General features: G+C 36.5%; 1 protein-coding gene across 2 annotated transcripts in view; it reads right to left on the bottom strand.

The window, feature by feature from the left end:
• TLL1 (tolloid like 1) overlaps positions 1-14,143 on the bottom strand; it is a 273,553-nt gene that overhangs the window by 8,046 nt on the left and 251,364 nt on the right. For both annotated transcript variants that reach the window (XM_035292709.3, XM_035292710.3), the window contains one exon: positions 9,871-10,084. In XM_035292709.3, coding sequence (XP_035148600.1) covers positions 9,871-10,084 — 214 coding nt within the window. The remainder of the gene's footprint in view (positions 1-9,870; positions 10,085-14,143) is intronic.

Consider the following 14,143-nt stretch of genomic DNA (forward strand, 5'->3'; position numbering starts at 1 on the left):
TATATACTGAAGAGGTGTGATTTTGTTAAACTGCAATTACTGTTGCACCAACCTATAATATGCCCTGAGAGAAATTCCAGAATAAAATAGGTAGCCTGAGGGCTATTTGCTTCTGAGTGTTTTCCAGAATCCTCCTAGCCATTCAAGCAGTGATCGATAAGTCATTTATTGTAATAGATCACTTTAAGATGACTTTTAAATACAGTGAACACATTTTCATCAACTCTACCTATTCATTTACCAAGTCAAGAAAATATAAAACCAGTTGTTTAGTATGTTGGAAATACCATTTTTACATCAACTAAAGAACAGCTGCCAGAGTTTCCTGTAGAATTCTGAGAAATTGAAAATGAAACTGAATAAGAAAGGTAATCTATGCAACTATATTGCATGTTCTGCACATGTACCCAAAAACCTAAAATGCAATTAAAAAAAAAAAAAGGTAACAAGAAGCAAAGAGAAGCCTAGGGTGAACTTCATGTTAATTTGGAAAGACAGGTTTGTTTACTGCCTGGTAAAGTATTAAACTCCAGGAAAAATCTTGTAATTTGACCTATCAATGCTTTTAGTGAGCACTCTGATGTAATTGATTTAAATCAAAATAATTTCCTTTCCAAGGAGTTTGCTAATATTTTATTTTTAAATGTCATTGACAAAGAGTATGATGTTTTATATTACAAAAAAGAAGTCCCAAGAGACAATGCAATGAATTTTAAAATTATCTTCTCTCCATGTTTTTCCTGTTTTTCTGTTTTGCAGCCATATTTTCTTAGAAAAAACATAGAACATCTTTTTCTACTAAAGATGTGTTTCCTTTAATTAACTAATTTAAGGCTGGAGTACTACCATTTGTTTCCTTATTAAAATAAATTTGGAATTAGAATTTGAACAAACTGTCAGAGGAAAAAAGAACTCTTTTCAATTAAGTCCATTTTCCATGGACTGTTTTTTACTTGTAAAGAAAAGCAGCCATCAGTATACATTACAATATTTCTAATCACCAAGTTTTAAAATTCATAGTGTTAGAAATTTTTCTTGTGGATACAACTAAAATTGTATACAGAAATTAAACTAAGCAAATTAAACTATATATTTAAGAATAAATCAAAAATAGCCATCCATATTCTAGAAGACAGTAAATAATGAATAAATGCTTTACACGTGTAGCAAAAGCTGACAGATATGATACTGGACTTGGCCATCTTGTCAGCAGAAATTAAAAGATAAAATGAACATCACAAGTTTAACTTCTCAGACTGTAAGCTGTCAATAGGCAGGAATTCCCTCCCTTGTCTTAAAAATTCCCATGCATTTACATTGTCCAAAGCAGATGCAAAATAAATATTTGATGAAAGAGTAGAATAAATGAACCTGTTAAAAAGACTTTGAGGAGAAATAAAAGCAGACATAGATAAGAATATTTGAGCATGTATGACTACTAGAAAGTAACAGAAATAAAAGTCCACCCAGAAAAATTTCAACATAGCTGATAAAACAGATAAATAATATAAAAAATTCTCAGAATAATAAAGGAACAGGAGTTGGGAAGCGGGGACTCTAATTTCAACTGTTATTAACTTCTTGTGCTATTTCAGTTACCATTAAATCTTTTAGCCTCAGATTTCTCATTTCTGAAGTGACAGGGCAGGATTAAAGAATATCCAAAGCACATTTCGCCTAACAAATTGTGATTGGAGTTCCCCATGTGGGTATCTAAATGGTTGTGAATGAAACAGGGAAATAACATGAGCCTAGTCACTTATATAATTTGAAGATATTTGCTTAATATTTCTATAAAGAAGCATTCAATCTTCACCTAATAATGATAGTTGTATACTCATTTTCCTCCTAATTCAAAGGTTTTACACATGAGAAAATACTACTATAGTAGGAAGTACAGTAGCTTTGAAAACAATCAGAATTAAATAAAATCCAGGCTTTGACACTATTTTAGCAACTGCAAATTAATCGTCCAGATTTTCACTGTCTTGATCAGGAAAATGTGGATGATAATACCTATGTCATACAGTTCTTTTGAGAATTCAATGTATGTAAAGTATAAGTGTATATGCCTAAAACGCCCAGTGCCTTCTATACCATTGGATCACAATACATGACCCTTATTAAAGTAAAATTTAGATCCTCTCAATGAAATATTAATCATAACACAAACACTGCAAGTAGCATGCATGGGCAATTAGGAGTTTTCCTGCTGCAAGTAACCCTGGGATTCTTATTTTACAGATGAGAAAACAAAGATCCAAAAAATTATCTTTTTGAAAGTTTCCTGCTAGGTAAGGATTCGCCTGTACAAGGAACCCATATGTACTGACACACTGTGACATAATGGAACCTCAGTCCTTCCACTTACTAGGAGTAAAAAGAGGCAGTATAAGAGTTAAGTTTTTGTAAAACTAAATGAAAAGAAAAGTAGATAATCTCAAAGTTCTGTATCATCAACTATTTAAACAGTTTTGACAGCATATTTTCACACTACCTTCTTGGAACCCATGATATTTCCTTTTTTATTATTTTTAAAAAATTTTTAATTGCATTTTAGGTTTTGGGGTACATGTGAAGAACACACAAGATTGTTGCATAGGTACACACATGGCAGTGTGATTTGCTGCCTTCCTCCTCATCACCTATATCTGGCATTTCTCCCCATGCTATCCCTCCCCAACTTCCCACCCCCCACTGTCCCTCCACTATTTCCCTGACAGACCCCAGTGTGTGATGCTCCCCTCCCTGTGTCCATGTGTTCTCATCATTCAACACCCACCTATGAGTGAAAAAATGCAGTGTTTGATTTTCTGTTCTTGTGTCAGTTTGCTGAGAATGATGGTTTCCATGTTCATCCATGTCCCTACAAAGGACACGAACTCATCACTTTTTATGGCTGCATAATATTCCATGGTGTATATTTGCCACGTTTTCCCTGTCCAGTCTATCATCGATGGGCATTTGGGTTGATTCCAGGTCTTTGTTATTGTGAACAGTGCTGCAATAAACATACATATGCATGTGTCCTTATAATAGAATGATTTGTGATCTTTGGATATATACCCAGTAATGGAATTACTGGGTCAAATGGAATTTCTATTTCTAGGTCCTTGAAGAATCACCACAGTGTCTTTCATAATGGTTGAACTAATTTACACTCACACCAATAGTGTTAAAGTATTCCTATTTCTCCACATCCTGTCCAGCATCTGTTGTCTCTGGATTTTTTAATGATCATCATTCTAACTGGTCTGAGATGGCATCTCAATGTAGTTTTGATTTGCATTTCTCTGATGACCAGTGATGATGAGCATTTTTTCATATGCTTCTTGGCCTCATGTATGTCTTCTTTTGTAAAGTGTCTGTTCATATCCTTCTCCCACTTTTGAATGGGCTTGTTTGTTTTTTTCTTGTAAATCTGTTTTAGTTCTTTGGAGATTCTGGATATCAGCCCTTTGTCAGATGGGTAAACTGCAAAAATTTTTTCCCATTCTGTTGGTTGCCGATTCACTCTAATGACTGTTTCTTCTGCCATGCAGAAGCTGTGGAGTTTGATTAGGTCCCATTTGTCTATTTTGGCTTTTGTTGCCAATGCTTTTGGTGTTTTGGTCATGAAGTCCTTTCCTATGCCTATGTCCTGAATGGTTTTGCCTAGGTTTTCTTCTAGGGTTTCTATGGTGCCAGGTCTTATGTTTAAGTCTTTAATCCACCTGGAGTTAATTTTAGTGTAAGGTGTCAGGAAAGGGTCCAGTTTCTGCTTTCTGCACATGGCTAGCCAGTTTTCCCAACACCATTTATTAAATAGGGATTCCTTTCCCCATTGCTCGTTTTTGTCAGGTTTGTCAAAGATCGGATGGTTGTAGATGTGTAGTGTTGCCTCCGATGCCTCTGCTATGTTCCATTGGTCTATATCTCTGTTTTGGTACCAGTACCATGCTGTTTTGATTACTGTAGCCTTGTAGTATAGTTTGAAGTCCGTTAGTGTGATGTCTCCTGCTGTGTTCTTTTTGCTTAGAATTGACTTGGCTATGTGGGCTCTCTTTTGGTTCCATATGAAGCTTAAGGTGGTTTTTTCCAGTCCTGTGAAGAAGGTCATTGGTAGCTTGATGGGGATAGCGTTGAATCTGTAAATTACTTTGGGTAGTATCATTTTCATGATATTGATTCTTCCTAACCATAAACATAAAATGTTTCTCCATCTGTTTCTGTCCTCTCTTATTTCGTTGAGCAGTGGTTTGTACTTGTCCTTGAAGAGGTCCTTTACGTTCCTTGTTAGTTGTATTCCTAGGTATTTTATTCTCTTTGTAGCAATTGTGAATGGCAGTTCATTCTTGATTTGGCTTTCTTTAAGTCTGTTATTGGTGTATAGGAATGCTTGTGGTTTTTGCACATTGATTTTGTATTCTGAGATTTTGCTGAAGTTGCTTATCAGTTTCAGGAGATCTTGGGCTGAGACGATGGGGTCTTCTAGATATACAATCATGTCGTCTGCAAATACAAACAATTTGACTTCCTCCCTTCCTATTTGAATACCCTTTATTTCTTTTTCTTGCCTGATTGCTCTGGCTAGAACTTCCAATACTATATTGAATAGGAGTGGTGAGAGAGGGCATCCTTGTCTAGTGGCAGATTTCAAAGGGAATGCTTCCAGTTTTTGCCCATTCAGTATAATATTGGCTGTTGGTTTGTCGTAAATAGCTTTTATTATTTTGAGGTACATTCTGTCAATACCTGGGTTATTGAGGGTTTTTAGTATAAAGGGCTGTTGAATTTTGTCAAAGGCCTTCTGTGAATCAATTGAGATAATCATGTGATTTTTGGTTTGATTCTCTTTATATTGTGAATTATGTTTATAGACTTGCATATGTTGAACCAGCCTTGCATCCCTGGGATGAAGCCTACTTGATCATCGTGGATAAGCTTTCTGATATTCTGTTGCATTCAGTTTACCAGTATTTTATTGAAGAGTTTTGCATCTATGTTCATCATGGATATTGGCCTGGAGTTTTCTTTTCTTGCTGAGTCTCTGCCGGGTTTTGGTATCAGGATGATGTTGGTCTCATAAAATGATTTGGGAAGGATTCCCGCTTCTTGGATTGTTTGGAATAGTTTCAGAAGGAATGGTACCAGCTCCTCTTTGTATGTCTGGTAGAATTTGGCTGTGAATCCATCTTGACCTGGACTTTTTTGTGTGTGGTAGGCTCTTAATTGCTGCCTCAACTTCAGACCTTGTTATTGGTCTATTTGGGGTTTCAACTTCTTCTTGGTTTAGGCTTAGGAGAATGCAAGTGTCCAGGAAGTTATCCATTTCTTCCAGGTTTGCTAGTTTATGTGGATAGAGTTGTTTGTAATAATCTCTGATGATGGTTTGAATTTCTGTGGAATCTGTGGTGATATCCTCTTTATTGTTTTTTATTGCATCTAGTTGATTATTCTCTTTTCTTTTTTATTAATCTGGCTAGTGATCTGTATATTTTGTTGATTTCCTGGATTTATTGATTTTTTGAAGGGTTTTTTGTGTCTCTATCTCCTTCAGTTCTGCTCTGGTCTTAGTTTTTTTCTTGTGTTCTGCTAGGTTTTGAGTTTTTTTGATCTTACTCCTCTAGCTCTTTCAATTTTGATGATAGGGTGTCAATTTTAGATCTTTCTTTGCTTCTCATGTGGGCATTTATTGCTATATATTTTCCTCTAGACACTGCTTTAAATGTGTCCCAGAGATTCTTGTATGTTGTGGCTTTGTTCTCGTCGGTTTCAAAGGACATCTTTATTTCTGCCTTCATTTCATTGTTTATCCAGTCAACATTCAAGAGCCAGTTGTTCAGTTTTCATGAAGCTGTGTGGTTCTGAGTTAGTTTCTAAATTCTGAGTTCCAACTTGATTTCACTGTGGCCTGAGAGACTGTTTATTATGATTTCCATTCTTTTGCATTTGCTGAGGAGTAATTTACTTCCAATTATGTGGTCAATTTTAGAGTAGGTGTGATGTGGTACTGAGAAGAATGTATATTCTGTAGATTTGGAGTGGTAGGTTCTATAAATGTCTATCAGGTTTGCTTGTTCCAGGTCTGAGTTCAAGTCCTGTATATCCTTGTTAATTTTCTGTCTTGTTGATCTAGCTACTATTGACAGTGGGATGTTAAAGTTTCCCACTATTATTGTGTGGGAGTCTAAGTCTCTTTGTAAGTCATTAAGAACTTGCCTTATGTATCTGGGTGCTCCTGTATTGGGGGCATATATATTAAGAATCATTAGCTCTTCTTGTTGTATCAATCCTTTTACCATTATGTAATGCCCTTGTCTATTTTGATCTTTGTTGGTTTAAAGACTATTTTATCAGAGATGAGAGTTGCAGCTCCTGCTTTTTTTTTTTTTCTCTCTGTTTGCTTGGTAAATCTTCCTCCAACCCTTTATTTTGAGCCTTTGTGTATCCTTATATGTGAGATGGGTTTCCTTGATACAGCACACACATGGGTTTTGGTTTTTCATCCAATTTGCCAGTCTGTGTCTTTTGATTGGGGCATTTGGCCCATTACATTTAAGATTAATATTGTTATGTGTGAATTTGATACTGCCATTTTGATGCTAGCTTACTGTTTTGCCCATTAGTTGATGTAGTTTCTTCATTGTGTTGATGTTCTTTACCATTTGGTACATTTTTGGAGTGGCTGGTACTGGTTGTTCCTTTCTATGGGTAGTGCCTCTTTCAGGAACTCTTGTAAAAGCAGGCCTGGTGGTGATGAAATCTGAGTACTTGCTTGTTCACAAAGGATTTTATTTTTCCTTCACTTATGAAGCTTAGTTTGGCTGGATATGAAATTCTGGGTTGAAATTTCTTTTCTTTAAGGATGTCGAATATTGGCCCCCACTCTTCTGGCCTGTGGGATTTCTGCTGAGATATCTGCCGTGAGTCTGATGGGCTTCCCTTTGTGGGTAACCCAACCTTTCTCCCTGGCTGCCTTAGCATTTTCTCCTTCATTTCAATCCTGGTGAATCTGACAATTGTGTGTCTTGGAGTTGCTCTTCTTGAGGAATATCTTTATGGTGTTCTCTGCATTTCCTGGAATATTGGCCTGCCTTGCTAGGTTGGGGAAGTTTTCCTGGATAATATCCTAAAGAGTATTTTCCAGCTTGGATGCGTTCTCTCTATTACATTCAAGTACACCTACCAAACCTAGATTAGGTCTTTTCACATAGTCCCATATTTCTTGGAGACTTCGTTCATTCCTTTTTACTCTTTTTCTCGAAACCTGCCTTCTCGTTTTATTTCATTGAGTTAATCTTCGACCTCTGATATCCTTTCTTCTGCTTGGTCAGTTTGGCTGTTGAAACTTGTGTATGCTTCGTGAAGTTCTCCTGCTGTGTTTTTCAGCTCCATCAATTCACTTATATTCCTCTCTTGTTTATTCCTCTTAGTATTTCATCAAATCTTTTTTCAAATTCTTAGTTTCTTTGCATTGGGTTAGAACATGTTCTTTTAGCTCACAGAAGTTTCTTATTACTCACCTTCTGAAGCCTGATTCTGTCAATTCATCACACTCATTCTCCATCCAGCATTGTTCCCTTGCTGATGAGGAGTTGTGATCCCTTGTAGGAGGAGAGGTGTTCTGGTTTCAGGTGTTTTCATCCTTTTTGTGCTGATTTCTTCCCATCTTTGTGGATTTATCCACCTGTCATCTTTGTAGTTGTTGACTTTCAGATGGGGTCTCTGAGTGGGCATCCAGTTTGTTGATGATGAAATTATTCTTTCTGTTTCTTAGTTTTCCTTCTAACAGACTGGCCACTCTCCTGTAGGACTGCTGAGGTCCACTCCGGGCCCTGCTTGCCTGGAAATCACCAGCAGCGGCTGCAGAACAGTGAGAGTTGCTGCCAGTTTCTTCTTCTGCTATCTTTATCCCAGAAGGATACCTGCCAGATGTCAGTCTTAGCTCTCCTTTTTGAGGTGACTCTTTGGATATACAGGGGTCAGGGAGCTGCTTAAGGAGACAGTCTGTCCTTTATAGGATCTCAACTGCTAAGCTGTGAGCTCTGCTGTTTATTCAGAGCTGCTGGGCATGTATTTTTGTGTCTGCTGCAGCAGAACTCATAAACCCCTGTTTTCCCCCCCCCAGGTGCTCTGTCCCAGGGCGTTAGGGCTTTATTTATGAGTTTCTGTTGTGCTGCTGCTTTTTTTCAGGGCTTCTCTGTCCAGTGAGGAGGCAGCCTAGTCACTGTCTGCTTGCAGAGGCTTTGCTGAGCTGCTGTGGACCCCACCCAGCTGCCATGTGAACTTCCTTGCAGTCCTGTTTATACGGGTGTAGTTAGAACTGCCTTGGCAATGGTGGCCCACCTCTATAATGGCAGACTCTCTCTGTAATGAAGAACTGCCTCTGAAGTGGCAGGCTGCCGCAGCAATGGCAAACTACCTCCGTAGTGGTGGACTGCCTCCATAATGGCAAACGCTGCTCCCCCACAGAGCTAGACCATCCCAGGTTCAGTTGTTCTTGCTGTGAAACTCTCAATCCACAGTGTTTCTGATGGCTGTTTTTTGTGGGGTTGGGACCAGCTGAGCCTAATCACCTGGCTCTTTGCCTCAGAGCCCCTGTTTTTTTTTTTTTTGTTTTGTTTTGTTTTAGTTGAATGGTTGACTCTCTCCCAGGTGTTCCAGTCACCTGTTGACAAGGCACTGAGATCTGTGTGATTTCCCATGCGGCGACCCACTGCTCTGGCTGAAACAGCTGTGCTGAGATTCTTGGCGCTTTTTTGCCTGGGAATCTCCTGGCCTGGCTCCCTGTTTCAGTCCCCTTCTTAATCAGATGAACGGATGACTCTGTCTCCCAGGAGCTCCAATTGCCAGCCAAAACGGTGCCCAGACCTGTGTATTTTGCATGGAGAACCGCTGCACCTGGGTGCCAGCAAAACAGACACATAATCTAACAAATCTAATGCTCACAATAAAATACACCAGAATGAAAAAATAATGTTGGATAATGGAATAGTTAAAAAGTATGACTTACAAACCAAAGTTAAAAAATAAAAACAATCAGCAAAATATGACAAAATTTCACTAAAACTATTTCATGGATGAGATTGTGTATTTTTACGCTTTGTTTTCCAACAAAGCAAATTTCTCCAGTGTATTAATTGCTTATGCATCAGCTGTGCCACTAGGTGTCAGTATAAGCTAACTGACCAGCTAATACCTACGTTTGATACATTGTTTTAACTGAATAAAAAGGACATTCTCCAGATATTTTATAGAACGTATGATTAAACTGTCTCCAAACTATAAATAATGTTCTTTTATATTTTTAGCCTAAAATATTTTGTATTTTTGTAAATTAAATTTTATTTAAGATTCCCAGAACAGTTAGTTGAAATCTCAAAGAGTAAATTAGACAGTAAGATTTGGCAAAAGATCATGTTGCATACCCAATTTAAAGATAAAATAGAGGCTCCATCGAAAAGATCAGTCCTAAACTTATTTATAAAAAATATATTAATGTAAAATCTAGCTAACCAGATACGTTATTAGATAAAACATAAATGTGTAATATCAAGCCATAGATTTCTATCTGTTAAATATAACATATACATCAAATTGCTAAATTTAATATGAAATACATTATATAAATATTGGACAGTTCTACTTAAACAAACTGCACTGATCACAAATCAGGCAAAAACTTTTGGGTTTCCCTAAATGCTCAACAACTGCAAAGATCTTTAAGTAGAATGTTGTGTGATTCTGCAAAAATTTTACACAGTGCTTCAGTGAAATTTCATCTGCTATGTTTGGAAATTTATTTGCAATTCTATTATTGAACCAAATTCTCCAGAAGAGAAACCTGGATCTTGGCCAAAAAGAGAAGCATGACTCTAAGTTGCTGACCTGTAGAATGAATGGCTTGAAAGCCTTTTCTCTGAACAGATGCATCAGAAACAAACCGAACAAACATTTTATTTCCAGTAGCCACAAGGGGATCTGGTATGTTGCCGCCACACAGTCGTCCAAGAATTGGTGACTTTTCTGTTTCTCCATCAAACACTTCTAAGTGGTCATAAGCACATTCTTGATGTTGCTCAACCTCAAATTCATTAAAGGCCTATTTTAAAAAGAAAAAATAACAAAATTTTTAAAACACAAATCACTCAAAATCAAATAATATTTGGGAGAGAAATAGATATAAATAAATATGTTCAGAGCATACCAATAATTTAATACATTTAGAGTATTATTGAGAAAGGTGTGAAGCCAATAGAATATAGAATATCTGAAAAGACATAATGAGGAAAACAAAGTTCTAACTTCATATGAAATTCCGCCAATTGGCTATTACAACCACTTCTATTATTGCAGTTCAATCTCAGAATTTAAACAGATTTTAACAAAATCATATTTTATTCTGAGTTTCATCCAAAGAATTAATCAGAAAATTTCAACCAATCATATTATAAGATTTGTTCCTTCTGGGTTTGATGATTATAAAACCCATTGAACATTGTCCTATCCTTGGGCACTTAAACTAAAGAAAATTTGATAAAGTATCATTATATTTTTACAAAACTTAAATGCAACAAATCTTCATAGCATAAATATTTTTGAAATATTTATTTAGTTCTTACAAACCATATCAGTAGCAAACACTCGTAATACTTTAGGCTAGATATTTTTACTTTACTTTTTATGTAGATAGTACATTTATTTTACTATTAGACATCTTGGAGAGTTTGAATGTCATAAAATGGTTTATGAAATTTAAAAACCATTCTAATTTACCTGTGTTATTATTTTAATCTGTGTGACTTTGCAAATTTAAAATAAATAATAATTACCTGTATAACACACTAAAGATCACAAATGAAAGTTTAATTGAGATGGACTAAAAATAGCATTGTCCAAACTATTAATAATTACATATATTACAGGCTATTTGTCATTGCCAAAGGCTTTTTCCTTTTCCCAGAAAAACCATCATGCATTGAACAAATAAAGCCATCACTCTAACTTAAGTCTATGGAACAAAACTAAAATGTTATAAAGAAAATAAACATGAAAAAGTATGAAATATGTTTCAAACATTGTTAATATGCTTTAAGCCCTCCAACAAAATATTGGCTCATAAACTTTTAATATACATATTTTCTTTGATACAATTTTACTGAAGTGATCATAATGTTCAGTCTAATTGAAGACATACCAAAAAAAAGACTAAAAATGGTTCTGTCTCAGTGTGGACCCACTATCTATTCCATGCCACACTACATCACCTACTATAACTTCTGACTTTGGAGAAGGTATAAGAAAAGAAATGAAAAAAGCAATTCATATTAACTAGAAAGTAGGAGAAAGGAATGGAGTTACTTAAAGAAAGAAAAGGGAAGAAAAAAAGCTGATCTCTCTTGTCTTTTACCATTGCACTCTACTTAAAAAGTAGAAATAAAAAATGTTATAACCGGGCTGGGCGCGGTGGCTCACGCCTGTAATCCCAGCACTTTGGGAGGCCAAGGCAGGTGGATCACGAGGTCAAGAGATCGAGACCATCCTGGTCAACTTGGTGAAACCCCGTCTCTACTAAAAATACAAAACTTAGCTGGGCATGGTGGCGTGTGCCTGTAATCCCAGCTACTCGGGAGGCTGAGGCAGGAGAATTGCCTGAACCCAGGAGGTGGAGGTTGCGGTGAGCCGAGATCGCCCCATTGCACTCCAGCCTGGGTAACAAGAGCAAAACTCTGTCTCAAAAAAAAAAAAAAAAAAAAATGTTATAACCAATAAGCCTTAGAGTAATTGTTTGTTATAATCATTACGGGTGAAAAGAAATGCTTACTTCATTTGACCAGAAACACCGCCTAGGACAAAAAGACTGAGCATAGTGCAAAGAATCTCTTTGGAAACAGAAGACAGTGGGAAAATACAGTGAACAAGGAGACATCAGTAGAGTGTATTTATCCTGAAGCACAGCATTCAAAGCAGGTGATACCTGAAGGAATGTGTCACTTGTTAATCTCTGTAACCCAGTGAAGTATACACACACTACAAGGGATAGAGAAGATTCTGAATAAATATGTAGATGTCTGCATAAATCCATCAATGTATTTACCCAAAAACCTAGCTGATGTTTATGGCCAACCTCAAGTATGAAAATTCTACAGACAATGCCTACTAAATCTCATTTTCTGTCTCTCATGAGGTAGCAGTCTGCTTCTATTACCATTGTTTACATACATACATTCCTAACATCAGTTTGTAATCGATAAGAAACTACTATGAGAAAATTGACTTAACTGTACCTAGAGTTCCGTATTAAATATGAAACCAAGCTTCTGAATTATAAAAACAATGTTATTTCAAGAGGAAAAACATTGGTTCGGGAAAAGAATATCTGAAAACCAATGTATGCTGAGAATTATCTCTTTTGATTGTGATTTAAAGTCATTAATCTGTAAATATAAACAGCAAAGAACCAGGGAAACCTACTGTGTAGAAAAGAGTATTTTAAGAAAGATGGAGGAATGGCATTCTAAAGTATTTGCTGTAGCTAAAGCTGGGATCAAAATTTACAGACAACACATGTTCAGTCCATTGATTGGTCCATTGAAGACTGAATGAATGAGATAAATAGGTGATTATTTTTCTTCCTAATGAAATCCAGGATGTCTGGCCTAAATCATAACATGTGTTTAACAGAACGGAGCAACACCACACAAAGTGGCATTGATATTGGTGGGCCAGGGGCCATTTTGAAATCTGGTCTGGAGCCAACTGGCTACAGCTCTTTATCAAATTACTAATGGAATCAGACTGAGTCTGTAAGAGTCAAATTAGTCAAAGGTTTCTAGCTGACATATACTCTAGTGATGCAAACAACTCTCATTTATTAAGATATTAATGAATTTTCTTCTTGGAATGGGTAGCAACTTGTTAGGTCAAATGTAAAGGCTGGGTGGTCCTTTTCCAGAAATCAGCCTGAACTGAAAACTCCACTACACACAAGCAAAGGTGTGACTAATTCACGTGTGGAGATCTCGGAAATCTGCCCCTTATAGACTTGTAGAGATACCCACATAGAGAACCTTCCATACACAGTGACTTTACATCAACAGAAAATACTTTTAGGCCACAGAAACGTATTATAGGAACTCTTTGGAAAGAACAAACCTCTAAAATATATTTCAGGATTCACAGTGATAAGGTGTAATATGCCATTTATTACTTTATTCTACAACACAAGCTAAACCGTGAATCTCAATATCTCAATAATACAGAATGTGCACATTTCCAGCCACCAGGAACCTATGCCACAGAAATGTCCCCAGAAGACACTTAGGTTCCCAAAAAGTTCCATAAGTTCACAGTGGAGACAGAATAGCCAGCAACGCAGAATGTATAAAGCTGTAAGGAACTCTGATTTCCACTAAAACACTGCCTTCCATTGGTAGACTTAAATATTTTTCTTAAGTGTTTAAGACTTTATACGTATTTGGGTACTACAAAATTTAAAAGGTACTCATTCCATGATTATATTTCTGTAATTTTAGGGTTAATAATCTAGGTTTTAGAAAGGCCAAAAAAACAAGTGAATAACCATGGGCCCTAGTCGTAAATCCTAATGCATTTCCCACAAGGCAAGCAAGCTAAGAGATTAAGGAGTTCAATTCAAAAGAAATAAAATTGAACTCTCGTTGTAGGCTATAGAAATAATAACTTTGTTCCTGGAACACCCAAGCAAGCCTAATCTACCTGGCTGGCCCCTGGCCAGGCTTCCAGATGCTGTTCACTCATATGAACATCTGTAGGGGTTCTTTTATTGAAAATACTGGCAATACCTAAAGAATGACTCCTTACAGAGTAACTGCATATATTCACAAAGGAAAAGATAATAAAATGATAGCACTTGATGCAGAAATAAAATTTAGCAAGAGTGAACATTTAAACTAAAAGTATTGAAGAGACTGATGCAATTTGAGCAACTGTAAGAAAAGCTTTTGAGGTTCCTAGTCCAGCTATCTTTCACCTTTTCCTGTTTTTGGTAAAAACTGTCACTTAGTTTCCCACAAAATATTTGAAGGATTAGAGGCCACTGGAAAAAATGGTAGTGTGGAAATACAAACCTCAGTCTCCTGATTCAAAAGAACCTTCCTTCTCCATGAGTCCTCTATAACTG

This window comes from Callithrix jacchus, chromosome 3 (assembly GCF_049354715.1).
Source record: "Callithrix jacchus isolate 240 chromosome 3, calJac240_pri, whole genome shotgun sequence".
Classification (NCBI taxonomy): domain Eukaryota; kingdom Metazoa; phylum Chordata; class Mammalia; order Primates; family Cebidae; genus Callithrix; species Callithrix jacchus.